Below are 26,608 nucleotides of genomic sequence, written 5' to 3'. Positions count from 1 at the left end.
CTGGTACGCGGAAGTTGCCTCTGAGACCTGCTTCCCTGTCCGTTCCAGGATGCAGGAGATGAAAATCATTTCAAATGAACAGCGACTGGTCCCTGTCATGTCTCTTGAGTGAAGACTGAACATTATATTTTAAAAAAAACAAAACCAAGAAAAAGAAAAGATGAGCTTTTTTCAAACTGACAGTCTAAGGAAGGTAGCCGAGGAGCAGGAGAAAGCCAGACCTTTTTCTCAACGTGGCTTGATATTGATGCTTTCCTCTGTCTCCATCCTCCACTCCTTGCAAGCTGCAGGTCACCAGAGTGTGTGAAATGCCATCAGATTCATCTAAAACAGACACACTCATACACACACACACACACACACAGAGAGAGAGAGAGAGAGAGAGAGACAGAGACAGAGACAGAGACAGAGAGACAGAGATTCCATTTTAAAATATGTTAAATACGTTAGTATTTTACATGGAGATTGTCTTTTTCTGCAGAATCAGTGTCCTACTATAGCAATAGTGAATCCTACAATGGACAAATTGCTTTATCATGTACAGAGCAAGATCTGGCTGTTTGCTACCATTAAGAGTTTTCCCTGTCTCTCTACTTTGTCACTTGCCATCCAAGGCCAGCTTGCCAGAGGCTCTGGTGGTTCTGACCTCAACAAGGCAATTTTCTCACTGTCTGCTTCAAAACATTACTCTCCCCCTTCCCCTCTCACACACAAATATTGAAAGCTTTGATATATCTGCAAGTTCCATCTCTCTAAATATGATGTGTTTGCCATCAAGGAGGAGATTTTCCCCATTTGCCTTGCCCCACCCTCCAGCCTGAAGCGAATTGCTTAATATATATGACATAAATGTTTATGCATGTTAAACATACTGTTCGTTGCTGATCATCTTTTTATTTTAGTTTATTTTGCCGTGATATTATATGACTTACTATGTATTGCTACTGCATTATTGTAATTTCGCAGACTTCGTGTGCATCGCTTTGAGCACAGTTTTACTTGTGGGAATTGAGGTATGTTGATAAATTAACCATTTATTTAGTTATTTCATCACATTTACACCCCACATTTTACTCCAAAGAGCTCAAGGACATACATGGTTCTCCTCATCTTCACAACAACCCTGTGAGGTAGGTTAGGCTGAGAAGCAGTGAGTAGCCCAAGGTCTCCCAGTCAACTTCATGGCCAAGTGAGGATTTGAACCCTGGTCTCCGAGTGCATAGTCCATCACTCTAAGCACTACACCACAGTAGTTCTCAGTGACAAAAAAAAGTGTGGGGCATATCAGGATGTGGCTCTTCAAGGAACCTTTGAGAGCTTAAAGGTAGCTCCAAATTGTTCCATTCCAAGACGGGTTTTCTGGCAGCAAGGGATGAGCAAGCAGTGAGCAGATGAGTTCCCTCAGTGTGAGAAGTGAGGTTACAGGGAACCAGGCAGAGGCCCTTCTCGGTAGTGGCACCTGCCCTGTGGAACGCCCTCCCATCAGATGTCAAAGAAATAAATAACTATCTGACTTTTAGAAGACATCTGAAGGCAGCACTGTTCATGAAAGTTTTTAATGTCTGATGTTTTATTGTGTTTTTAATATTCTGTTGGGAGCCACCCAGAGTGACTGGGGAAACCCAGCCATTTGGGTGGGGTATGAAGAAGAAGAAGAAGAAGAAGAAAAGAAGAAGAAGAAGAAGAAGAAGAAGAAGAAGAAGAAGAAGAAGAAGAAGAAGAAGAAGAAGAAGAAGAAGTTGTTGTTGTTGCATGTGGCCATTGACCAAATCCCATGTGGGTGGCCAGGGTGCAGAAACAGTGTAAAAGGAGTGGCGGAAAGACAGAAAAGTCCATATGTTGCATTTTGAACACTAAATGTCTTTCATTAAATCTTTCTTTCTTTCTTTCTTTCTTTCTTTCTTTCTTTCTTTCTTTCTTTCTTTCGAATAGCTTTGGTTAGAGTGTGGTCTAGCCAGTGCTTTTTCTGGGGACACAGGGGTATGCATATCCCCCAAAAAACATTTTGTGAATCTTTGTACTTTTCTCCATTTACTGTATTTATGTTTCCCAATTTGAACTATAAAATGGTGATTTTCTTGAGTCAAAATGAGAGTAGCCCCCAAAAAACATTTTTTTAAGAAAAAAAGCACTGGGGGTAACTGTATATTCCTGCATTCCAGAGGGTTGAGCTGGATGATCTTCAGGGTCCCTTCTAAATCTACAGTTCTATGGTTCCATGAGCCCTGGTCCTCTGGAGCCATACCCAGCTTGCTCTTTTATCAGTTACATGTGTTAAAGCATCTTAAACCGATGGAGAGGGAGGGAGAAATGCAAACAACTTCACAATTCACAATTGTGGTGGCTGAGGACAGAGCATCTATTTCTGGGAAGCCAAGTGTCAGTACAGCTCGAGCAGCCCTCCCGAGAAATTCAACAGTTGAAAGAGGTTCAGTGCACTTTGCAATGCAGCGTGAAAACCCAGAGCTGGCTGCTGTGGCGTTGAGGTTGCTGGATGTTTTCAGCCTTTTTTGCAGGCTTTATTTGGGTCCTGAGGTCTCTTCGCTGTTTCCCTGCTTCCGTGGAGATCATAGGAGAAGGAAAAGAGAGCTTTCTATTAATTACAAAATGGAGAGTTTCTAAAATTAATTTTATAAAAAAAAAGTTTTAATGAGCAACGCATTCTACATAGCTAGCAAGCCATTGTCACTCAGTAAAAGCCCCTCTCATTCTAAGCAATGGAGAGCGCTTATAAATAACCCCTTGAACGCGTGTTGAGGGAGGGGCTATTTTTGAAGAGCAGCGCAAAACTGATATACAGGAAAATAATAAGACTCCAGATTAGCTGAATGTTGGGAGATTCAGGACAGACAAAGGGGAAAATGCTTCTTCATATGGCACTTAGTCAAAATATGGAATTCGCTCCCACGGTATACAGTGATGGCTCCCATATTGGACTGCTTTAAAAGGGAATTAAACAAATTTGTAGATGAGGAGGCAATCGATGGTTACTAGGCTGTAATTTCTGCATTTCAGAAGGTTAGACTAGATGGCCCTTGGGGTTCCTTCCAACTGTACAATTGTATGATGGGTATATATAGTCTCCGGTATCAGAGGTCTCTGAACACCAGTTGTGAGGGACCACAAGTGGAAGAGGGCTATTCCATTCATGCCCTGTTTGTGGGCTACCCAAAGGCATTTGAGTAGCTAATGTGACAGCAGAATGCTGGACTTGGGTTATGGTTTTCATGATCACATTTCTCTTTCTTGCAAGGAGCTCAAGCTTGGCATACATCTGGCTTAGGCTGCGAGACGATGACTGACCAAAGGTCTCTTCAGAAGGCTCTGGTTGCCAGGTGAACAGCCTGAAGATTCAGGAAGTTGATACGCTTTCACCTGGTGTCTGGGGGCCAAGTACCACTTATTGTATGGTCCAAGCAGTGTGTGTGCCACCAGCCTGAGACGGATGAGCCAGTTGTATCAGTGATGTTGTGTTTGGGAGGGATTGGATTCCTCCAGAATGGGTCACCAAAACCCAAGCACATGTCATGTGAATGTGGTGTCATGCTTACAGTGTTGGATTGGAGCATGGTTCAAATCCCCACTCACAGAGCTATGGCTCCCCAGGCAGTTTAATGGTCAATCCCAAGGAAAGGTAGATCCGTGAAGGGACTAGGAACCTCTGAACAATTCTCAGCACCCTTAACAGAAACACAGCTCTCATAATTCTTTGAGAGGTGTGATACTGCTTTCAATATAGAGAGCAGATGAGGTTCTGGGTTGCAGACTGAGCAGGCAAACAGGTCACCTGGGCTCAGTTTTCTCCACAAAGATGAGCTTTTTATTTAAATTATAGCAGTGATTTCCAAATTTGCAACTAACTCTGTAGATAAATTGGCATATGCATGTTCCATGCATTCTTGGGGGGCAATGAGTAAGCTGCTACCCTGACAGTTTCTGAATGATGAAATTGTCAAGCACACTTGCTTTTCTGGTATAGACATCGCTAGCTATAATGGAGGGGGGGTTGTGTTGTCCCCTCCTTTCCTTCCTCGAGTGCTTTCTAATTAATGAAACCCAACAATAGAGCTTTTGCTGTATATTTTAATGAGAGGTCACAGGCAGATGACCCATTCTGCTGCGGAACAACTGCACTTATCAATTAAAAATAACAAAAAAGAAAGATTCCTTCCTATCCCCCGGAGGCTGGTGCCTTGATCAGAAGGAAGATAGTGGCAAGGGGCGAAACAGCAGGAGACCCTCGTTCTCAGCCGGAGCCGAACCTTCGTAGTGCCATCTCGGGCACAATTACTGCCACCATCAGGTATAACTGCTAAAGTATTCCTCCCTGAGCAGGTAATTTAATCTAAGCAAATCAGCTTGACCTACAAGTGACCCCTGGATTCTGACTCTCCACACTGCTCCTGTCCGCAAAAGCCAAGATTCTGAGTTAGGAGAGCCACCCACTAAGGCTTTGTTGTGGCCTCAAAAGGTGGACTCGGGGCTTGATTTCAGTCCAGGCTGGCCCACAAGGGAATGGACCCATTTTTGCTATTCTTGAAATACCAGGGTTCTCTCTCAAATACATGGAATAAATTGTTGTTTCATTGGGACGGTAGGCCATTTCAGCACTGGCTTCTTTTGGATGAGAGACAATGGTGGTCTCACCATGGGTGAGGTCCTCTCAGCTCAATTGAGGTCTCAGTCCCAGTCACCCACATCCAGTGGTTCAGTGGCCCATTCAGAAGTGCAGAGTCTTTTCATGATAGTCACAACTACACCTCCTCACAACCACACACCCCTTCCAAGATTATGCTGTACAGTACTGTATTAATAATTGGGGACATGCTGCAATGATCAGTGCAGACATCAATCTGTTGCCTTCCAGCGAGATCTACTATTTTCTGTACCTGGGCAGATGATTCAGAGTGCTGTAATATCTTCTTCTGGAGTGACTTAAATTGTGCTTTCCTTGAAGCTCCATTACAAATAACAGAATTTGCATGCCATTCTTTCGAAACCGAAGCACCTTCTCTCCCGAGTGTTCCCATATGCTTAGCTTTGGCGCATACAAAACCATTCCTCGTTGTTGTTCTTCCTGAGTCCCTTTTCAAGGGTGACCCTAAGAGCCAATCCTCCGTGACTGATTCACCTCCACTCACTCTGATTGGCTCTCATCAGGGCAAAGGGTGGGAAGACTTCTTCTTGGTGACTTTTAATGCTGCCTTGGTTGGCTCTAGGACACTGAAGACGGGGACCCTGCTACAGAAATAGTTATAGGACCTTGGCCCCCTGTAGACCAGACCACTACGCTTCTGCCTCCACCTTCAAGGGCCTGATTTGGCCCATAAGGTTGGGGGAGGGGGAGGGACATAACTCAATGGTAGAGCCCCAGCTTTGCATACAGACAGTCCCAGGTTCAATCTTTGGCAACTCCAGGTAGGACTGCGAATGTCCCTTGCCCGAAATCCTGGTGAGTCACAGCTAGGGATAGGGGAAGAAATTTTAGTCAGTTCACATTTATAAGTGAGTGCACATTCTCACCTATAGCACATACTGAAACAACATGCAAACTGAAACACAAGCATCCTTAAAAATGGGCACATTTCTGAATTTTGCAATGCCGTTCTTCAGCCAAGTAACAGATACAAAAATGTATCCACTGAGGTAGAATGTGCATACGAATGCTTACATTAGTGAGACTAACAGACAAAAATGCCTTATATTAAAGGAATTGCTTTTCAAAAGTGTATATATTAAGAGAGGTTAGCACTGAAATTCTGTTGCATTTTCATGTGAACTTTTTTAAAAAATAAAGTAATCACAAACCAATGTGGAATTGTGGAGAACCAAACTTACGATTCAAAAATGATAAACGGAGAGAAACCAAAATTTGCATATCCTCTCATCCCTAGCCACTGCCATTGAGTATAGACAATGTAGTTGCAATTCAGACTCAAGTGAATTGAGTTGAATTTCTTGATGAATTGCAATTCTAATGTTTCACACTGGCGCTTCCATTTAAATTCTAAGCAAAGCTTCCTTCAGATCAGTGGTAAAGTGTCTGGGAAGACTGAAATGTTCTCTTACTGGTTTATTAATATTGCCATTTCCTGGTGTCCAGTAAGAAGGAAAATGGAACCTCCATTCATCAATTTGTTCATTCATTCGTTTGTTCGTTCATTCATTCGTTCATTCATTCATAATTACAACCCCAGACCCTCCAAGTGTCCCTGTTTTTCAGGGACAGTCCCATATTTACAGAAGCCATCCCAGTTTCTGATTTAACCCCGGAATGTCCGGCTTTTCCTTAGGGCAACCCTATTTTCATCGGAGAAATGTTGGAGGGTATGGAGTTATGCAACCCCCGAAACAAGGAGATAAGTAACCGTAAAACCTTTAGAAGACATCTGAAGGCAGCCCTGTATAGGGATTTTTTTTTTTCATGCTTAATGTTTTATTATGTTTTTATATATGTTGGAAGCCACCCAGAGTGGCTGGGGCAACCCAGTCGGATGGGTGGGCTATAAATAATAAAATTATTATTGTGGTTATTATGGAATAGGGCGTCCATATTTAGATTGGAGAAATGTTGGAGGATATGCCCCACTTTTCACCAGCAGGTCCCAGGGCGCGTTGCAACAATTTAAAATTAAAGCAGATCATAATCACGGGAACAGGGTGGGTCTTTTCAACAAAGGAACCCTGACTCCAGCCTGTTCACCCCTGGGCAGCTCCAAGCGTCTGTCAGCAAGGAACATACAACAACACCGCGAGATGACTGTCTTGGCACAACTGCAAAGAAAATAAGGCGTTATTGATGGAAAACAGACAACATTCTAATGCGATACTTGCTCATTTTAAACGTACCTTATACATAAAGGAAGCTCTTTGTGTCAGAAAATCAATTTCCATTCGTATCCAACAGGAAGTCAAAGGAGCAGAATGTTAAACTGAGTAATAGTTCACCGCATATTAAGTTTTGCCTCCGCCACAGAGAAGGGAACTAGTATAATGTTGCTAAAATGGACATAAACATTAACGGGTAATTGTTACCATAAACTTTGTTTAATAAGCGGGCTGTATTGCACCCAGTAGCACCAAATCATTTTTATTTCAAGCTAAATTTACCTGCTCTGTTTATAGACTATTACTGAGCTCCACATTTCAAGCATTGATTACCGAGTTAATGCAGAATATTAAAATGGTTTCTTGTTTGAATAACCTTCCAGGTAGATGGCTTTGATTGACAAGAACGCCCAGAGAGTGACATGAGAGTAAATATATATGTATATAAAGGGCTAGAAAAAAAGCTAGGCAAGCAGGCAGGGGAGGGCAGGGGGAGGCAGACTACTCGTCTGCAAGACATGATGACCTTTATGTTTTTTTCTCTCTCTGTGCTTGGCTCCCAAAGAACGCTAAATAAAACCAGGTACATGGAGCCAGGTAAGAAATCCATGTGCATATTTACAAATACGTGCAGGCAAGAGAAAATGAAGAGTTTGCTCTCAGATGCATACATATTAACAAACAATAGATACTTACATGTCTTGTGTGCAAAAAAATAAAAATTGTGTGCATTTTTGGAAATATTTATTAAGCGACAACATGAACAGAGTCTGATGCTTACAAGCCTTGTTTTGCTCTAGACCGTTGGCTCCCAAAATGGGTGATGCTGCCCCCTAGGGGGTGATGGGATTACCTAGGGGTCTGTGCTAAGAGGTGAGTGGGAAGCAGGGGGGCAGTGAAGGTGTGAATGACTATCAGACTTTGAAAAGCTGGCAGCACTGGATCAAGTTCATTCATTTTGCTGAATTAATTAAACGAAATCACTTTAATTGAAATTTGAATAAATGTGCAACTAATTGTTAACTGTTGTATTATTTATTTATTAATATTTATTAGATTTCTATACCACCCTTCAGCATAAGATCTCAGGGCAGTTCACAGAGTAAAATACAAGATAAAAACATGACTAACTGGTTTTCGTGTGGGCACAGCTAAACCCTGATGCCTACAGACACAAAAACACTGGCCTGAAGTTTATGCGGTTTGGACACTGCATGGCCTCTTCTACTTTGCATTGGCTTCTTTGTGATGTTTAGATGTTTGCTATCCATCGCAGAGGTGCCTTTGGCTGTTCTGAAGTGTGGCAGATGTTGTCAGGGGTTGGTTCTCTAAAGCATGATGCCACACTTCGTAGCGTTGGTGTAGCCTGCAACATACATACTTTTATTTTCTTATTAGTAGTAAATTTCTATACTGCCTTTCCTCTGAGGATAACAGGGCAGTTTACAATATAAAACACAAATACCGGTATATCACATAGTAACAAAAAAAAATACCCGCCCCCTTCAGTTTAAAAGGCCATGGATTGTTTAATTAGCGAAAGGCCTGGGAGAAGAACAACGTTTTTGCCTGGCGCCTAAAGATATGTAATAAAGGCACCAGGTGAGCCTCCCTGAGGGAGAGCATTCCACAAGCAGGGAGTCACCACAGAAAAGCCCCTTCCCACTGGTTTCCCCAATATCTCGACTATTTTCATGAATATATCCTTTGAAAACTGTGAAGAATCCTATTAGGCACTTTAATATTTTCATCACCTCCATTTTGGTTCTGTAAGTCTTTTGTTACTTAAATTGGTTGTACTGTTCTCCATTTTTTACAATGTGCTTTATTCCTTCTAATCTGTACTCATTTTTAAAAAAATTGTTTACTGGTAGATCTTATATTGCTACTGATAAAATATTTTGCAGCTGAGAAATGTTTAAAACGAGCAAACCCCACTCCTAGCTGCCTGTTCTGTAATATTCAGAGCATCCTCTGCCAGCAACCCATCTACAAATTTATTGCGTCTGCTGGGGCAGATTGATAGGAGTTATAGTCCAAGACATCTGGATGGATCAAGTCTGGGGAAAGCTACACCAGTCCCAAATCCTCAGCAGGAACGGCCAATTCTAAGCATTCAAAGTGGAAAGGGAACCTACTTTTGCAGAAGTTCTTAACAAGTAACACAGAGGGATTCGTTTTCCTTTTTTTGGTCCTTCTGCTATGTCTTCTTTCAGATCTTTGTAAGAAGAAGCAAAGCATACAACTCACTTCAGATGTGAATCCAGCAGGGAACCAGCGTCTGCCTACATGGGATTTTACACATAATTTGGCTAAGTCAGCAATCCAGCTGCAGACTCAGGCTTCGAAGGAAACCATGTCGATTTGTGAGAATCCCTGGAGGACACAAGTGTCTACAGCAGAGCAATGACTAGATCACACCCTCCATGTTTGCACTTATTTGATTGTGAAGATGTGTGTATGTTGTGCAAGTATATTTGTCTATAATCACATATGTTTTTAATTATCACAACTCTTAATTTGATTAACACAGGACTCAGATGAGGCTTCCATTAAAAGTCACTCATAGGAATAGAAACTTTGGGGCTGCATTAACAATTGCAGATCAAAGAACATGGAGCAGTTTCAATTCAGTACAAGGCCAGGAGCAGCCAAGATCACGGGCACTAAAGTACAATGCCCAGCAGAGTAATAGAATTGTAGAGTTGGAAGAGACCCCAAGGGTCATCTAGTCCAACCCCCTGCATTGCAGGAATCACTGTTCAATAATCCCTGAAGGATGGTCATCTGACCTCTGTTCAAAAACCTCCAAGGAATGAGAGTCCAACCACTTTCTGAGGCAGATCGTTCCATTGTCAAACAGCTCTTACCATCCGAAAGTTATTCCTGATATTTAGCCAGAATCTCCTTCTTTGTTATTTGAATTCATTGGTCCATGTCCTACCCACTGGAACAACAGTAGTCAAGTTTGCTCCCTCTTCCATGGGACTGGAGGGCTAGAGCAGATCCATGTGAGGATGAAAACACAGGCAGAAGCTGAGCCTCTGGTGGGACCAGATGCAGAAATGGACAAGGCAACAGGTGTAGTACCTTTTGTACAGTAGGTTACATTCCAGCTATGCAGAAATCAGAGGTTTCTACATATCTCTCCAACCTTCATCCAAAGAGGCATCATCATCACAATTCAAGGACACTTTGCAGCCAAGGAAAAGCATGGCGTGGAGCAGGGCCCTTAAGGGGGCATAGCCTGGAAAGGGGTGTGGCATGGCAAGAGTTGCCAAGGGCCCCATTTGTGTAGAGTTGCGGTTACTCCATCTCAAAAAAGAAAGATGGCACGGAGGCAGACAAAAAATGCAGGAAGAAAAAAGCAATCAAAATGGTCAGGGTTCAGAGCACCTTTTTTCCACTAGAAGGGATGAATGATCAGTCTGTTTCCGGTCCACGCAGATTTGCATGAGGCCATTCATAACTCCATTCCAACCCATGTCCATATTAAGTTCAGATTTATTTTTTAAAAGCCATATGGATGTTCATATGCATTATTATCTGTATGAATTCGTGTATGCTTGCTTATTTATTTACTTCCCCATTTGCTGCGTTTTTGAGCTGAGAACTCAGAGGAAACTGAAAATTCAGAGAAGGGCAAAATCCAAAGGATAATTGTGTTTTGATCAGTGTATTAGTCCAGAAGGTGCATATTAGGTCTGCTAGGCACAAGGAAAGTCTAAAGGATTTGGGGCTTTCTAGTTTGTTTGTTTTTAGAAAGAGAACTACGAGGGCAGAATAGAAGTCTGCGAAAATTTGGGTAATAGTATGGAGCAGACAGGATAATTAACACTATAGTTTTGGGATCAGCCAATAAAACAGATTAGTGGTACTTCACACAAGAATTCATGGCACAAGATGTGATGAAGGCCATTAGCTTAGATCAGGGGTGCCTAAGCTGCAGCCCTCTGTATGTTGTTGGACTCCAACTCCCATCAGCATGGCTCAATGGTCAGGGATGAAGTGAGATGCAGCCTAACAACATCTGAGGCTGCAGGTTTCCCACACGCAGTTCAGGTGGCTTTGAGGAAGCGATGAGGCACATTTGCAGAAAGGGAGATCTGTCAAAGGTCATTAGCCATGCCGTCTAGAGAGATTCTCTACTGTTAGAGGCCTTAGACCTCTGGCTCCCAGGTACTGGGGACAAATGGCAGAGGAAAGCCCATCACTGCTTTCCCTTGCATAGAGAATTTTAATGGGCATCTGAGTGGCTGCTCCTGGAAAGAGAATTTATTTATAAAAATATTTGTACTGTGCTATTCATAAAATAAAATAAAAAGCAAAGTGGTTTACAAACATATGTATACATGATATAAAAACGATGCAAACATTTAAAATCAGAGTGCAACTAACTATTACATATACTGGCCTCATCCTGTCCTTAAAGTCAAACATTACATTACACTGAAATAACTTACTTACAGCAATTCCATAGCCTCATACAAGTGCAAAAAAACTTTGGAATGAAAAAAACATCTACACTGAAAGATGTTCCTATGATAACATCTTTCATGGTGATATTCTGCTGCTAAGATCACAAGTTTCAAGTCATTGTGAATTTGCATGTATTTTCTAAAGGACATAACAGTTCTGCTCGGAAGTAACGCTTCTTTTTAAAATGGTTTCTTTTTTCATGGTTGCGACATAATATTTTTCCTTTGTACAGTTTTTAAATAGTTGGGCTTTAAATTAAACTCTGGTAGAGGGGGAGGGGGGAACCTACAGCACTTTGAGAAAGATTTTATTTTTCAGGGTCACAAGTACCACAGTGCGATTTCTTTCTTAAAACAATGACACTTTAGTATCTCTGTAGTTCTATGAATACTTTTGAAGTGTCATATTAAAACCAATCTCTTGGCCTTCAGGCAAAGAGAAGCAATTAGTCTTCGAGTTGTGAATAAATAAAAATCCATTTATATACCCGTCCTTGACATGTACCTTGCAAATCTTAGAAACTTCATCTAGTGGGAAAAGAAAATGTTACCGACAGAAAACAGCAATACTGAATCACATTGCAACGCTGCTTCCTGGTCTCATTTAGTTTGTATTGCATCTTTTAAGTATTAATTCATATGTATGTATTCGCACGTACTGAAACCCAGCCACAGAAAGACCCAGACAGGACTCAGAAGAAAGGAAAATCACAGAATAATATATAGACTTGTATTGCAGGAAAATATGCATCATCAGATCATAAGAAGCTGTCTTGTACTGAGCCAGACCATGGTCCATCTAGCCCAGTGCTGTCTACACTGGCCGCCAGCAGCTCTGCAGGGCTTGAGGCAGAGGTCATTCCCAGCCCTGCCTGCAGATGCCATCAGAGAATGGACCTAGGACTTGATTCAAGCAGAGCTGGCAAACTACCATTTTTTCTGAGCAACTTTCTTTCTTTTTCTTTTTTTTTAAAAAAAAACCCCACTCCTTTATTGTGCATCTGGTTTGTTGCAAATACCTAAGCAATTTTGCATAACACATATTTTTCCAAACCAACTGCTCCTGTGTCCAAAAGCTGTTTATGTTCACTTGATTCTAAGTGAGATCAACTCGCCCAGAGGGTTAAAATACTGTTTTATTGCTAGTTTGTACGACAGAGGCAAATGTAATTTTTGGAAGTGGCATATATAGGCAGAGACGTGTCATTGGAAGCAAATCTCTTTTCCATCGCTGCCTCCTTTTTTTGTGCCGATGGCGACTGCTTGTAAAGTTTAAATCTCAGTGTGGCTTTTTGGTAGCCGCCCTTTCAATCTGGCTGTTCAGATAAGTAGCCTGAAGTAGAAGCCAAACTGGCCCAAGGCCATTTTCTCTATGTTAGGTAAAAGTAAAGGGACCCCTGACCATTAGGTCCAGTCGTGACTGACTCTGGGGTTGCGGCGCTCATCTTGCTTTATTGGCCGAGGGAGCCGGCGTACATCTTCTGGGTCATGTGGCCAGCATGACTAAGCCGCTTCTGGCAAACCAGAGCAGTGCATGGAAAGGCCGTTTACCTTCCCGCTGGAGAGGTACCTATTTATCTACTTGCACTTTGACGTGCTTTCGAACTGCTAGGTTGGCAGGAGCAGGGACCGAGCAACGGGAGCTCACCCCGTCGCGGGGATTCAAACTGCCGACCTTCTGATCGGCAAGTCCTAGGCTTTGTGGTTTAACCCACAACGCCACCCGTGTCCCTTTCTCTATGTTACCCATAGGTATAAAGGAAACTTACCTTAGAGTGAATCACAGCATGGGGCAATCCAGCTCAATAGTTTTTACAGCCTTGGCCAACCCAGAACCCTCCAGATATATTGGAATACAGCTCATGCTGGGGCAGGGGCTGCTGGGAGTTGTAGTCCAAAACATCTGGAGGGTGCCAGGGGTGGCCAAGGCTGGTCTCCAATGGTTAGCAGAGGCTTTCCAGGATTTCATAGAAGGAACATCCCCATCCCTACCCTGGGGATCAAGCGTGGGACCATCCAAAGCAGATGTTCCTCTAACAACTGAGCTTTGCCATCTCAAACTTAGAAAAGACCCAGAAAGGCCAAATCAGCAACCAAGAATCTGCTGGCAAGCAGGATGCTGTTCAGAATGCAGTTCATGTTTCAGAATGGATCCTGCCTTCGAGTGCTGCGTTTTTTTTCTTTTTAAGTCATGCCTCTAGGGCAGGAATGGGGAACCTTTGGCCTGCCAGATGTTGTTGGACTTCAACTCCCATCAGTCCCAGCCAGCATGGTCGGCGTTCAGGGATGATGGGAGTTGTAGTCCAACCATCTGGAGGGCAAGGCCACCGGTCCTCTTCATAGGGTCAGTGGGCAACTGATGACCACTGACTGTCTCCCTGAGCAGAACCAAACTGGGAAATCTTGAGCTGGATGCAAATCTCTCCACTGACCTAGTTCTTTTTTTTCTTTTCTTCTTCCCCCCCATTTCAGAAGCTGAACTAAAAAAAAATCCATAAATTAAGGAAATTAACTGATGGAGCCTCCGGCATCTTTGTAAGCTATTTAAATCTTTAAATTTACAACATCTTCTGCATATATCAAGTAATTGAACTAACTGCAGGGATGTAACTTTAATGAGAAAATTTCCCTCTTCTCCTGTAGTTTGTACTTGGGAAATAAATAAATAAATAAATTCCCCTTAGGAAAAAAAACTTTCTGTTTATCCTTGTTACAGAAGATAACTTTTTTTAAAAAAGCCAAAAAAACCACAAAAACCCTGAACCCTCAGTTTTAAAGAGGCTTTGCGTCTTTTCCTTTGTATCCCTTGGTAATGAGGAGAAGCATCAGGAAAACCAAGTTTGGGGAGACCAAAATTATGTGGCCTTGACTTTTGATGGAAAAGTTAGAAACAGGAAAGGTGATTCTCATTTTCCTTAGCCGTTTCAGAACAATAGCAATGATGGCGGGGGGCGGGGGGGGGGAGAAATTGCGTATTTTTCTGCAGTTGCTCCTCCTTGTGGCTAGTAGGCACTAAAGTTTAAACTTAGTTTAAATCCAACAGACATATTTCTTAAAATTTATTTATAACAGTATTTTTATACCGCAATGTAATAAAAAATAAAAAGGTTTACAGCGATAAAAACATTAAACCATACAATAAAACCATAAAAAATTAAAAGCAGACATCAATTAACCATTGTGGAAGAATGTGTTCTTAATTGCCTGCATAGGCCTGGCAGAATAGGCCCAGCAGGCATTTAAAAGTTGGCACAGAAGGTGCCTGCCCAATCTCTAGTGGCAGGGTGTTCCACAGGACTGGGTTGATGACACTAAAGGCTCGGTTATTCATTGTTGTCAAGTCAGCCTTGCCAACTCAGACCCTCTGGCAGATGATCTCAGTGATCGAGCAGGGATAAAAGGGATCAGGCGATCTCTGAGGTACCCAGGACCCAAGTTGTTTGGGGCTTTGTAAATTAATACAAGAACCTTAGACTCTGAACATACAGTAAGGTTGCAAATTCCATGCGTTTAATATGTGCATATTCAGCTTTACGCGCCTGCCAAAAAATTTAAAACGGGGTGGAAAGGGGGCAGAGTTCCAGAAAAAATTACTTTTGGCAATCCACGTACCATCGAACCTGATGATACACAAGTTTGGCTTTAGGCATGATCCCTAGAGTATAAACCCCGTGTAAGTTGAGGGCTTACTGTACAGTGGTACCTCTGGTTACGAACTTAATTCGTTCCGGAGCTCAGTTCTTAAGCTGAAACCATTGTTATCCTGAGGCACAGTTTCACTAATGGGGCCTCCCGCTGTGCGTGCACCTCCGGTGCGCGATTTCCATTCACATCCTGGGGCAAAGTTCACAACTGGGAGCAGCTACTTCTGGGTTAGCGGAGCTTGTAACCTGAAGCGTTCGTAAGCAGAAGTGTTCGTACCCAGAAGCGTTCGTAACCAGAGGTACCACTGTACTCAAAAAAAGATTTGGAAAGTGAGAATAAAATTTGGAAAGTAAGACTGGGGAAGGTGGTGGCAGTCAGTAGTATAAAATCTCAAGAGAAGGAATAGTTTCCTTGGGATCAACATCCCAGGTAAGAACTGCTACAGAACTCCCTGGAATTGCAGAGAGGAACACAGGGGAGACTTAACATACTTGAAGGTGGAGGCGATGCAATGTGCTCCAATAGACCAGAACTGTTCCCAAGCTTTGTCCTCCAGATGTTTTCGACTACAATTCCCATCAGCCTCAGTATGGAAAACATCAGCCAGGGTCAGATGAACACACACACACACACACACACACACACAAATGGATGTTTTTCTTAAAGTTATCTGCCCCCATATTTTAATTACTATAAGTGAATAATTGAGGTCTCCTAGTTATGTCTGTCAATTTCTTGAACTGCTGTATTCTATAACACTGACACACATTTTAATGTCCTTAGTGCAGATTTTACAGTAAAGCTAAAAAGGATATTCTGGAGAAATTGTACTAATAATGGAGACTTGCAGTTAACCATTGTAATTTGAGAGGGCAAGGAAGGGTGGGGACGCACGTCTCCCATCAGTTCGGCTTGGTCTAATTGGAATGTGTGCGCATGGAAAAGTGGTTAATGGGAACTTCTGGAGGGGGGGCGGGGCAGTGGAGAATGATGTGCGTTTTAGTTTGGATGATTGGCCGACAGGGATCCTATTTGTTCCTTCCAGGAGAGGAAATAAACGTCTGCAGTTGCAACTGATCACTGGCAAGAAAGGCTGGAGGGATGGCGCTCATATCTGTGAAATTGACAACGTACAGGCTATCAAATAGGAACTTCCCAGGCCAACCCCCTCTATCAAGAAATGCCTCTCCAATAATTTGGAAGGGGGGAGAAGCCCGGGGTAAGATTAGTCTTTTTGCCTGGCTTGAGTGCAATCCCGCGCACGTCGAAGCCGATGGAGAGTCCATTCTTTCCTTCCTCGGGAGCACATTGAGGAGTTTGGGAGGCCATGAATGTTAGGAATAAAGCAAGGCAGGCAGGCAGGCAGAAAGTTGCTCCTGCCAGCAAGCCAGCCAAGGGGAGGCAAGCGCGCTCCTCATTGGGGCGCCGAGGGCTGGAGGCGGTTTCCCCCGGAGGGAGCGCGCTGCACAAACGCTTGGCCCGCAATCCGACCTGCTTTTGTTCAAAGTTTATGGCAAAGGCTGGAGGCGCAGGGAGGAGGCGGAGAGAGAAAGCTTCCAGCAGGCGGGGGGGGGCAGAGGGAGGAGGCCCGGCCAGGCTGCTGCGGCCGGGCCGGAGGAAGCAGGAGCGCCCCTGGAGCTGCTCGCCTGCCTGGGCAAAGCCTCGGTGGTGGCGGCGGCGGCAGACATCTCCATCTCTCGCCGTGCGCCATCAATGGAAATGGCGCATTTGGCCCGAGGCGGCCTGCCAGGGCGCTTTTCTCCCGCCGCACAATGCCTGGCCGCGGACGTCATTCGCTTCCAGTGGCCTGCGGGGCATTGGGGGAGCGTTTGCAAGCCGAGGCGCGGGGGGGGGGGGTCGGGAGGAGAGAATAAAACAAAATCGGATCCCCAAAGAAGAGCAGAGAGGAGTCATCGAAAAGGGGAGGGAGGAAGGCTTATTCTGCTTGGCTCTCCGTTTGAGCCCCTCGATCGCTGAGCTCGTCTTGTAATTAAAAGAAGGGGGGGAGAACCCGTCTCCAAAACTTGCTCCAGTTTATCAACAAGTGCAGCAGCGGCCCGGGTGCTCCCCTCGTTGTAACGAGGGAGGACTCCAACGATGTGCAAAACGTGCCCTGCCTGACTTATTTGGGAGCTGCAAATTTATGCCTAGTTGGGAAATGCCCCGGGAAATATTACATCAGACCAAATGACAGTGATTAAAATCAGCTTTGCGCTCCCCCTCGCGCGCGCTCCCTCCCTTTCGCGCCCCCACCCCCACCTTTTCCTTCTTTTGCACTAAAGTCTCTCTGGAAGGGACGTGGCCCTGAGGACTCCGGCGGCGCCAAACCGTTATCCTCCCCCCCACCCCACCCCCAGCCAAGAAAGACGAAGAGGCAGGACCGTTAGCAAAAAAAAGAGGCGAGATTTCGACACAGGACCCAAAGCTTGGTGCTCGCGAGGAGAAGGGGGGGGGGAAGCAATTTTGCAGGGGGAAGTCGGTGCGACGGGGAGGAGGCAGATTTGCAACAGGATTTTTTTTCTTTTTAAAAATTAAAGCAAGACGCAGAAAGAGTTAATTTTAAAAAAATAATAACAACAACAAATCCGGCGGTGGGGAGGGCAGATTTTGCAGAAGGTTGGGGCCAAGATCGGCTTTTCCTGCGAAACTAGCCCAGGCGAGAGGAGAGCGAAAAGGGCTGAGCTAATTGCAGCCTAACGTGGCGGCGGAGCCGGAGGCGTTTTTTCAGAGCCCAGAGCGAGAAGCCGCTGCTGCCGCCGCCGTCTCCCTTTCGCGGTTTCCTTTCTCTCTCTCTCTCCCCCTTCTTTTTTCCCTCCCTTTCCCCCCTCCTCTCCCCGCGTTATTTAGAGAGGAGATTATTGCCTTTCTTCTCCCGAGCAGCCTCGGCTCCTCTGTTTTAAGGCTCTTCTCTCCCCGATCCCCCCCTCCTCCTCCGCCACCCCGCTTTCCTCCCCTCCCCGCGCAGACGAGGCAAAACAAACAGAAAAGAAGAAAAGAGAGAGAGGAGAAGAAGAAGAAGAAGCCTGGGCAAATAGATCTACAACAATATTGCATCGCGGCGGCGGCAGGGTCGGAGGCAGCTCAGCCAGAGGAACCTACAAAGGCGCCCCGAGCCCCCTCCGCCTCGCCAAGCGAGCGGCGCGCAGCGCGGAGGACGGGGGGCTTGGCCCAGCTCGTCGGCGTTTCTTCTTCGCCGCCTGCGCTCAAGGTAAGGCGGGCGACCCGGGCTGGCGGGGGAAGGCGGGCGAGCGGGCTCCTCCTGCTTCTCTCTCTCCCTCTCTCTGCTTCCTCCTTTGGTTTGCACCGTGCGCGCCTTCCAAAGCAGGGGATCCCCCCTCCCCAAGTGGTTCTTGCAACTCAACTCGGATCTTGGGTCTTGTGTGTGCAGCTGCCTTTTTTAAAGCTACAGTGACACTTCCAGCCAAACCCTTCCTTTTGCACCGTGTGTGTGTGTGTGTGTGTGTGTGTGTGTGCACGCGTGTGCACGCATGGCTCCGTGCGCGCACTTGTTCCGCGCGGCCGCGCGTATGTGTGTAGCTTTGCCTTTTATTATTTTTTTCTCCCGTTAAAAAAAAAAAAGGCAGGAGGCAGCAGCGACGATGGCCAGCTTGGCTGGAGCCCCCTCGCCCCAGGCTGCTCGCCTCTCGCTGCTGCCCTCCTAGCATCAAGCTGGAGAAGCGGGAAGAGGGGTGGAAAGGGGGAGGGGGAGGTGGAAAGGATCCGGGGCCAAGGGAGCTGCGGCTGGCGTGGAGGGAAGCGCGCGGCGCTCGCTGGGGCCCCCGCGGCGTTTGAATGGTACATGCACGAGCGAGCGCGCCTTGACAGCCGCCGTGGCTTTGGAAGGGGGGGTCGGTGGTTGGGGTGACGATGAGGGGCGCCAGAAAGGGCTGCCGGCTGCTTTGGGGGTGAGTGCCGCGCGGGGCGGGGGGGCAGCATTGGTGCTCCTGGTGCTTTCCGTTTTCTCCCCGGCTGGGGGAAAAGGGGGGCGTCCCTTCTTTAGGAAGCCCCCTTCCCCGAGGGCTGGTTCTGCACAAAAGGCCAAAGAAATGGTGAGGATGATGAAGGAAAAGCGCTTGGGGGGAGCGGGTGAGAGGGGGAGCCAAAGCCCCAGGCAGGCAGGCAGGCAGGCGGGCTGTGAATGAAAGTCTGGCGCCAGCGATTAGGAGAGGGCGGCGAGCCGAGCCGGCTTGGCCCAGGACTGCCGGCGATCGTCGGTTTGCGCTGTCGGTACACGCCGCGCGCGGGGCTCCCCAAGCCCTGCTCTGGGGCTGGAGCTCCCCTTTCTAGAGGGGGGGGACACTACTCTCTCCTTCTTCCATCTGCCTGCTTTGCTGCTTCTGTGAAAGAAGAAGAAAAGGCGCCATGTTGCTCTTTTAATTTAATTTTATTCTTTGATTTTTGTTTGTTTGTTTGGGGAGGGGGGCTGCTTCCCGCTACTGCTAGGAGCTTTTCTTTGGCAAAGCCAAAAGTTTGGAGCGAGCCTCCCTGAATGCTGTTTAGAGGATGACCAGCACTCAAAAAGGAGACCGGCGCGGGGTGTTTGCACGCTGGCGAGTAGATGGGGATGCCTGCTTGAGTTTGTGCAGAGATTTAGTCTTAAAGACCCCCAGGCTGCTCTCTGATACAGAACTTAACCTGGGGCCCATTCAACATAATGGGATGGCCCTCCACGTGAGCCTACAGAAGACTGCACTTTCAATATAGAGGGAAGTTTCAGCTGGGACCTGTGCAACTTATTCCTGCGGAGGAAAGTGCAGGCTTGTGTGTTGTGTTGTGTTTGTTTGTGTGCACACATAGGATGGAGGGACAGAAAGCACCTCGCAGACCAAGTTCTGTGCTTAAGTGAGCTGGGAAATTTTTAAAGGAAGTCACTTCCTAGCAATAGCTCTGGCTGAACTCTCCATCTACTCCCATAAAAAAACCTAGGCAGATATTGATAGGAGGCCATGAACTTGCACCCTGCCACACTCCTAATGACCAGATTACACCTCAGCTGTCAACTCCCTGGTTGTGCAGTTGTTCCACCCCCTGCATCCCTGGGTTTTTAAAGGCTCCCAACTGTGGAGAGCTGAGCATCATTTGCACAGACAAAGGTGTCCAGGCCTTCCATGTCTTAACCCACGGGCACATTTTCTGTGGAAAGGTTAAAAGGCTTTTGCAAAAGGGAGGGGAGCACTAATATTCTCCAAAGGCTCTTGAGGACAAGGACTTTGGGGGGCAGAAAAGGTGCTGTGAAAAATGCTTATATCCAGGTGCTGCCCTAGACCTGCCTTTGATCAAGAGAGCCCAATGAAGGGATGGTCCAGAGAGCAGGTTTTAGGTTTGACCTGATAAAAGGCAGGAGGTGCAGCCCAGGAAGGTCTCCTGCACAAGCTCCCTTGATTCATTCCAGGGGGACTCCTGCAGACTTCCCTGCTGGACTCAACTCCTTAGCCACAGAGTAGTTTGGATGCACTTGAAGCTTTTGATAAGCGGCTGGCTGGCTGAAAGGAAGATGTCCCTTTTGCATCCTAGAGAAGGGCAGGGGGGGGAGTATATTGCACTGTTTCAAGGCATCTCTTAAAAACCCGCAGTTTTCATTTCATCTCTTAAATGGGCATGAAGGAATTAAACTGCATGAGTGAATAACAGCATTAGTTTCAATTAATTTTTTTTATCCTGGCAACAATAAACTTTAGAAACAAAAGCGTTTTTACATCCTTAATTAGTCTGGCTTCCCATCTGTAGGCTTTTAAGTGTCTGTGTGCCTTGATTTAAACTTTGTCCCTCTTTTGGAGCTCCTTTCTTTGCCTGCTTTCCCCCTTTTTTGTTTTGTTTTTAATCCCTGCATACCATTTGATGTAGTTTCCTATTGTTTGCAACCTCTCACCTTCCCTCCCTTGGCCTTTGCCTGCTTTGCCTTTTAGTTTCTGCAGTTGCTTTCAGGTATACAGATATATATATTTCTCCCCTTCCCCTCCAAAAAAACACAACCCACCCCATCATCAGCAGTATTGGTTACTATGGCCCCCCAGGGTGTGTATGTACAAAAAAGGGAAAGTTTTATCCATCCCAAACTTATTTTGCACTTTTGAAGTCTTTTTTTTTTTTTAGGAGGATTTCAAATTGTAGCATCTAGAGTGTATATTAAATGAATAATATTCCTGTAGGCTTGTGTGTGTGAGAGAGAGAATGAAGACAGAGGCAACACCCTGGAAATTTCTGCAGTCTTTCAGCATTCTCTGCCCCAGGGTGATAGCCCTGGGCATGGAGTTGAATGGAGCTCTTACAACTGCCTTCTGTTTACCTTTTATGGTTAAAATAACAGCTTAGCAAAGAAGCAACTTCATGGGGAAGCGATTCGGTGAAATCATTGCAAGCTGTAGCAGCCTAGCTAGTTTAATCACCCCTAGAGAGCGGAACAACTGTGAGCTCAATGGGACACAAAATCATTTTGTGTGTAAATGAGCATAGGATGGTGGTTATTTCACTTTCCACGGGCAAATAGTTTTTACAAGCAGCACTTAGGCAGTTAGCACAGGAAGGCGGGAAGAAATAAGCTGCCTTTTGGAAGATCCTGGTGAGAGATGCTAGAAAGCTACTCTGCACACCAACATGGAGGCAGTTTGGGTATCAGGTCTGTTGGTTGTTGGCATCATCCAATGAGATTTCTTTTGAATGAGAGCATTGCAAGACTGCCCATTCATTTCGAGCAGGGCTGGCGCAGGAGAATTTCCCAGTGAATCAGTGTCTCTGCCTTCAGCAAACTCCCAGAGATCCTCCTCCTGTGTAGACAAACCACACAGTGATAATTTGAACTAATACAGTGTGCTTAGTTTACACACACACACACACACACACACACACACACACACACACACTTCTTAATTACTCTGTAAAAACTTTCACTTGAGACTGCCTCAGAATATGTCAAAAGTTCATTTCAGAAGCAGTAAACCAAAAGACAGTTTGATTCTTTCAGTGCATTCTTTAGATACAAATACAAAAATATTTACCTTTTCTCTGAATACTTTTTGATGGTGTAGATACAGTGCTTGAGAAAAATGTCATCTTAAGTGAATGAGAGCAAAAGAGTCAGTTGCACGTTTACAGTTCAGCTCATAATATCCATCTTCTGTGACAAAAACAAACAAACACCTGGGTGGTGTTTTTGTAATCTGCGTACCCATCTTTCTAGTCCACTCTGAATTCAGATCTGGGTCCCCATTAGATTTGGATTAGCATCTGCTCAATTTTGTGGACTGCAGACTTGAATAATTTTTTTTCTGCATCTAACAAGTGAGAGACAGCAACCGTGCACAGAGGTAATTCAAAAAGCCATGCAAGGGAATAGTATAAATTGCTAGATTGCACAGTTGACATCCAGGATGAGAAATTAATTTTGTAGCCCTATGCAGAATTGCTGGAAAGTGAGCCCCATTGGAAACAGATGGACTTACTTCTGAGTAAAATTGCTTGTGATGGAGCTGTGAGCCTGCAGTCCTAATCCCTCTTACCAAGGTTATGCCTCATAGAGTGGAACTTGATTCCAAGGAGAGAGATTTTGGATGAGGGACCCTCAGACAGAGATGTTGCTGTCGTAGGTTAGCTAGAACACTTGGACTACACTCTTGTTTCTGTAAATTCAATGGGAATCCTGCTTCTGCAAATCGGAACAGCCTGCGCCTTCTGCCTTTATCTAGCGGCTGTCATTTCTTGCCAGAAGTCTCTATTGCAAGATAAAACCTTTGCAAAGTAAGAATTGAAGGGCTTTCTCTGTGCTAAGATTTCATTCTGAAGGAGGAAGAAGGCAGAACGGTGATTATTCACGAGGGAAATTGCTGCCTTTAGTTATAGGGACTTCCTAGGCAGCTCCTGTAACACTATTATTAGGGGATAATAGGCTAGCTGGGGTCAGAACAAAGAGAGGCAGCGGTGACATCAAGCTTCTAGCTGGAGACCCCCAAAAATTTAAACCCGGGAATCTAGTACGTATAAGAGCTTATTGTGTTTTTTGGTGTTGGGATAATTTGTAGGCATCTGGGGAGATGGGGCATCTACAAGCAGGAGGAAATGGCAGAAGACAATGGGGCTGACACTCTTAAATTATTTGTTGAAAGCAAGTAGTTCTGTTGATGATGTGAAATATTTGCTTAAGATGGCTCAGGGCAAGAACCAAGAGTCATTTGCTCTTGTAAAGAATTCAGCCCCTCTCCTTGAAGGTGGTGCTATTGTCAAAATGCTAATGATAATTTCCTGCCAACTGGCTGAAGTTTCTGGGACAGCACTAATCTTTGGGGTAGCGCTCAGGTTAGATGTCCGTTCTGCACTTCTGCGTGTCAAGACAGAAAAGGATGTGGATCCGTAATGGGGTGATGTATTTCTGGTGGCAGAGTGGCAAAACAGTCAATTAAACGTGGAGATTATATTCTTTGTACCGATGTCCCAAAATTACTTTTCAGTCGGTTTCTATGCAATTCGGAAAAGCAAATGTTTTCTGCCTGTTTGGGGTGATTTTGTTCAAGCTAGTTGTATTGTTGCGATGATGTTAAAAAGGGAGACTTTGGATTCTGAGAAGTACGGTCAAAGGAGTCTGTAAGAAATGGAAATTCACTGTGAATATTGCATAGGGTGTGCCTGTCGGATGTTAGCAGAATATAGATGCTCTGTGTTGTGACTGCAAATAAAAATACCAAGTCAATTAAATTATTCTCTGAAATGTTTTATAGCTGTAATATTTGGCATATTTTGCTGTAATGAGTGGGCGGGGGTGTGTGTTTAGAAATGAAGTTTATAGGCTGTGCCACTTGGAATGCCTTGCAAGATTTTGTGTTGGTTGCCTGTATGTGCGACAGTATTGTTTCATCCAGATTATTATTTATTAATTTATATAGCACTTATGTGTCGGAATAGCTTCTAAGCATTAAAGCAAACTGAAGTACCTACTGTCTGTCAAAGTTTAAAATCTGATTGTTATTCTCTCGAAGGCTGAGGGCAATCAAATTTCTTGATATTTTCATAGAAATCTGAATTTTAGTGAATAAATTTATGGAAAGAAAGTTTTGAGTTTAAACTCCTTTTTTAAAAAAGAAAGAAAGAAAGAACTGACTATAAACAGGATTGTTGTCTGTATGCCTAGATAGGTCTGTAATATATGACTTCAGCTGAGAACACAAGATATTTGGAAATGGTATACAGAGGGTAACAGTGGTCACTTTTTAAATGACGTTTTTTGTTCTAGCCTCCTCTTCAGCTAGAAGGCTTTTCCTCTAGATAAAAAATAGGTATTAGTAGTTGTGTTGTGTAGGTAGTTTTTTTTAAAAAAAATGTTCTATGTTTGATGCGAATTTTACTACATGTCTAAATGAAATGCCTTAGGTACTGAGGAAGTCACTAATTTAGAGGTGTCTCGTTACTGAGACAAACTTGCAAAAACCCCTGAATCCCAATTCACAAATTGGTTATTCGTTTGTCAGGGGATATTTCACATCTAACACATAAGCCCGCGACCTTTAATTAGAATTTTGCAGTTTGTTTTATGCCCCTTGAGGCTGACACCTTGAAAAAGATCCCCCCCACCCCGCTTGATTTCTTATTGCTAATAAGCATCTTTTCTCTTTGCCCGCTGGTCCTTTGAAGAGTATGATGCAAATACACTTAATTACGAAGGTGGCAATAATTTGTTAGCTGAATATGTGATCAGGCAGATGCAAAAATGATCTTATTAGATCTGTGATCTCATTGGAATCAAGGTAAAGCACAGCTGTGCTTAAGAGGATTTTTCTTCTTCTCTTTTTTCTGTCGGGGGCTTCTAGGAGGAAGGCAGAGCGATGTCCCGGCTGTCTTTAACACGGTCTCCGGTTTCTCCATTGGCTGCCCAAGGAATCCCTCTCCCAGCTCAGCTCACCAAATCCAACGCCCCCGTGCACATTGATGTAGGAGGACACATGTACACCAGTAGCCTGGCCACCTTGACAAAGTACCCAGATTCCAGGTAAGGTCAACACTTTTTCTGGCAGCATCCAACGCATGGAACTTAACGCTCTTTGATAGCGGGAATTCAGCCGTAAGACGAGTAGAATCGGAGACTGTGAAATGCTTGTGCTGTTTCCAGATTGAACCCTCCGATACATTCCCCGCCTTCTGTCTTGCAACGTTGTGTTTGAAGCACCTGTTGCAATTGCTGTCCGCCCTCGCCAGTACCGCTGCTTTGTAGCTAAATAAATGTGCCCGTTGAAAGGTGATTTTAACCCAGGTGTGTGCACACTCTTGGCAGCCCCAAAGAGAGTTCGCAAAGAGTTTTCCGGTTGTGCCTTTTCAGTGAATTTGTCACTGGTGGGAATTTGCTCGCTTGTTCTCCAGTCAGTTTTGTTTTGAAATTGTTTCGATGGAGCTTAATTTGCAAGTCTGTTTCATCTACAGTAATCCTGAGCTCAGAAACAGAAAAAAGGAAGTGCAGCTGAAAGAAATTGTATTCATATGCGAATTAATGTGCTCAAGGTTGACTTGAGAGACAGTAATTTGTTGACAGTTCTCCACTGTATTGTCATTTCTTGGTTCTTCCAGTTTATTTGGAAATAAGTCCCATTTAGGTGCAATCTTTGCCTCTAAGCACTTTCTTACAGACACACAAGTCCGAAAGAAATTAATAAGCAAACGTGCAACATTGTACTGTTTGCTGGTGCCTTTCAGGGCAAACATCTTCTTTGAAGCTGCACATAAGTTTGTTGCTGCACATATCTGAATTGTGTACCATTCTAGCAGTTAGATGCTAAAGACCCATGTATCTTGTGAAGCTTGTTGTTAAGATGCTGAGTTTCTGGAGAAGAGGCTGTCCTGGGAAGGTGTTTGGATTAAGTTTTAGGGGTCCCCCCCAAAAAAACCTGAATGATGGATAGGATTTAATTTTTATGTGCATCAGAATATGTTGGCTTCAGATAGATGGGGGTGGGTTGCAATTCACTGGTCCAATTGTGTGGTGTAATGGCAATTAACAGAGGCTTGGTTCATACTTTATAATGATTCAGAGACTCACAGTTGAAAAGAGAGGAAGCTACATATGCAAAACTTTCAAAGCCCTCATTATAAAAGAAGATCCTTCAGGTCTCAAAATTGGTACCAGGTCTGCAGACTGAGGGATAAATCTGTTAGAAAGATTCCTACACAAGCCCAGTGCATGGTTTCTATGCTGTTGAGAAAATCCTCAATTGCTTTTTGTAGGTTCATTGTGCAAGAACTTTCCAGTGAATGTCTTCCTGGGTCTGTCGATTTGACTCCATGTTTGCCTCGGCTGTCAGAGGTTCTGCTTCACACATTATAAGTGTGCACCTAAACATGCAGCGTATGGGTGAGACAGGCACATGATTGCTCACGTAGATCACATAGGTTCACTGCTCAGAGGGCCAGGATTGCCTGCAGCTTCCCTGTCACTGTCAAGAGTACACTTGGTAGCAAACCTGGGTTTGTTTTGGTGCGTAATGTATTGGAGCCCCTCAGTGCAGGTCTTGATGGGCTACAACTCCCATCATCTGTGGCTATTGGCCATGCTGGCTGGGGTTGATGGGAACTGGAGTCCCAACAACATTTGAAAGGGCACAGGTACCCCGTCTCTGCCTAAGCAGCTAAAGTCTGGCGGTGAGATAATACATGTATAATACATGTTTTTACTTTACTTCTAC

The 26,608-nt window shown here is 44.7% G+C and overlaps 1 protein-coding gene across 5 annotated transcripts in view; it reads left to right on the top strand.

Moving 5' to 3' along the window:
• Window positions 1-16,816: 16,816 nt before the first annotated feature.
• KCTD15 (potassium channel tetramerization domain containing 15) overlaps window positions 16,817-26,608 on the top strand; it is a 68,779-nt gene continuing 58,987 nt past the window's right edge. Inside the window, exons 1-2 of one of the 5 annotated variants that reach the window (XM_083625353.1) lie at window positions 16,817-18,159; window positions 24,746-24,924. In XM_083625353.1, the coding sequence (XP_083481479.1) occupies window positions 24,761-24,924 (164 nt within the window). In that variant the 5' untranslated portion in view covers window positions 16,817-18,159; window positions 24,746-24,760. Of the gene's footprint in view, window positions 18,160-18,673; window positions 18,747-18,831; window positions 18,857-18,876; window positions 19,001-23,230; window positions 23,303-24,745; window positions 24,925-26,608 lie in introns of those variants that run through there. The other 4 variants (XM_083625352.1, XM_083625354.1, XM_083625351.1 and 1 more) reach the window with 4 other exon arrangements.

This window comes from Podarcis filfolensis (assembly GCF_964270895.1).
Source record: "Podarcis filfolensis genome assembly, chromosome: 8".
Lineage (NCBI taxonomy): Eukaryota > Metazoa > Chordata > Lepidosauria > Squamata > Lacertidae > Podarcis > Podarcis filfolensis.
Note: the sequence above shows the minus strand (reverse complement) of the source record. Positions and strands in the feature narration are given on the sequence as shown.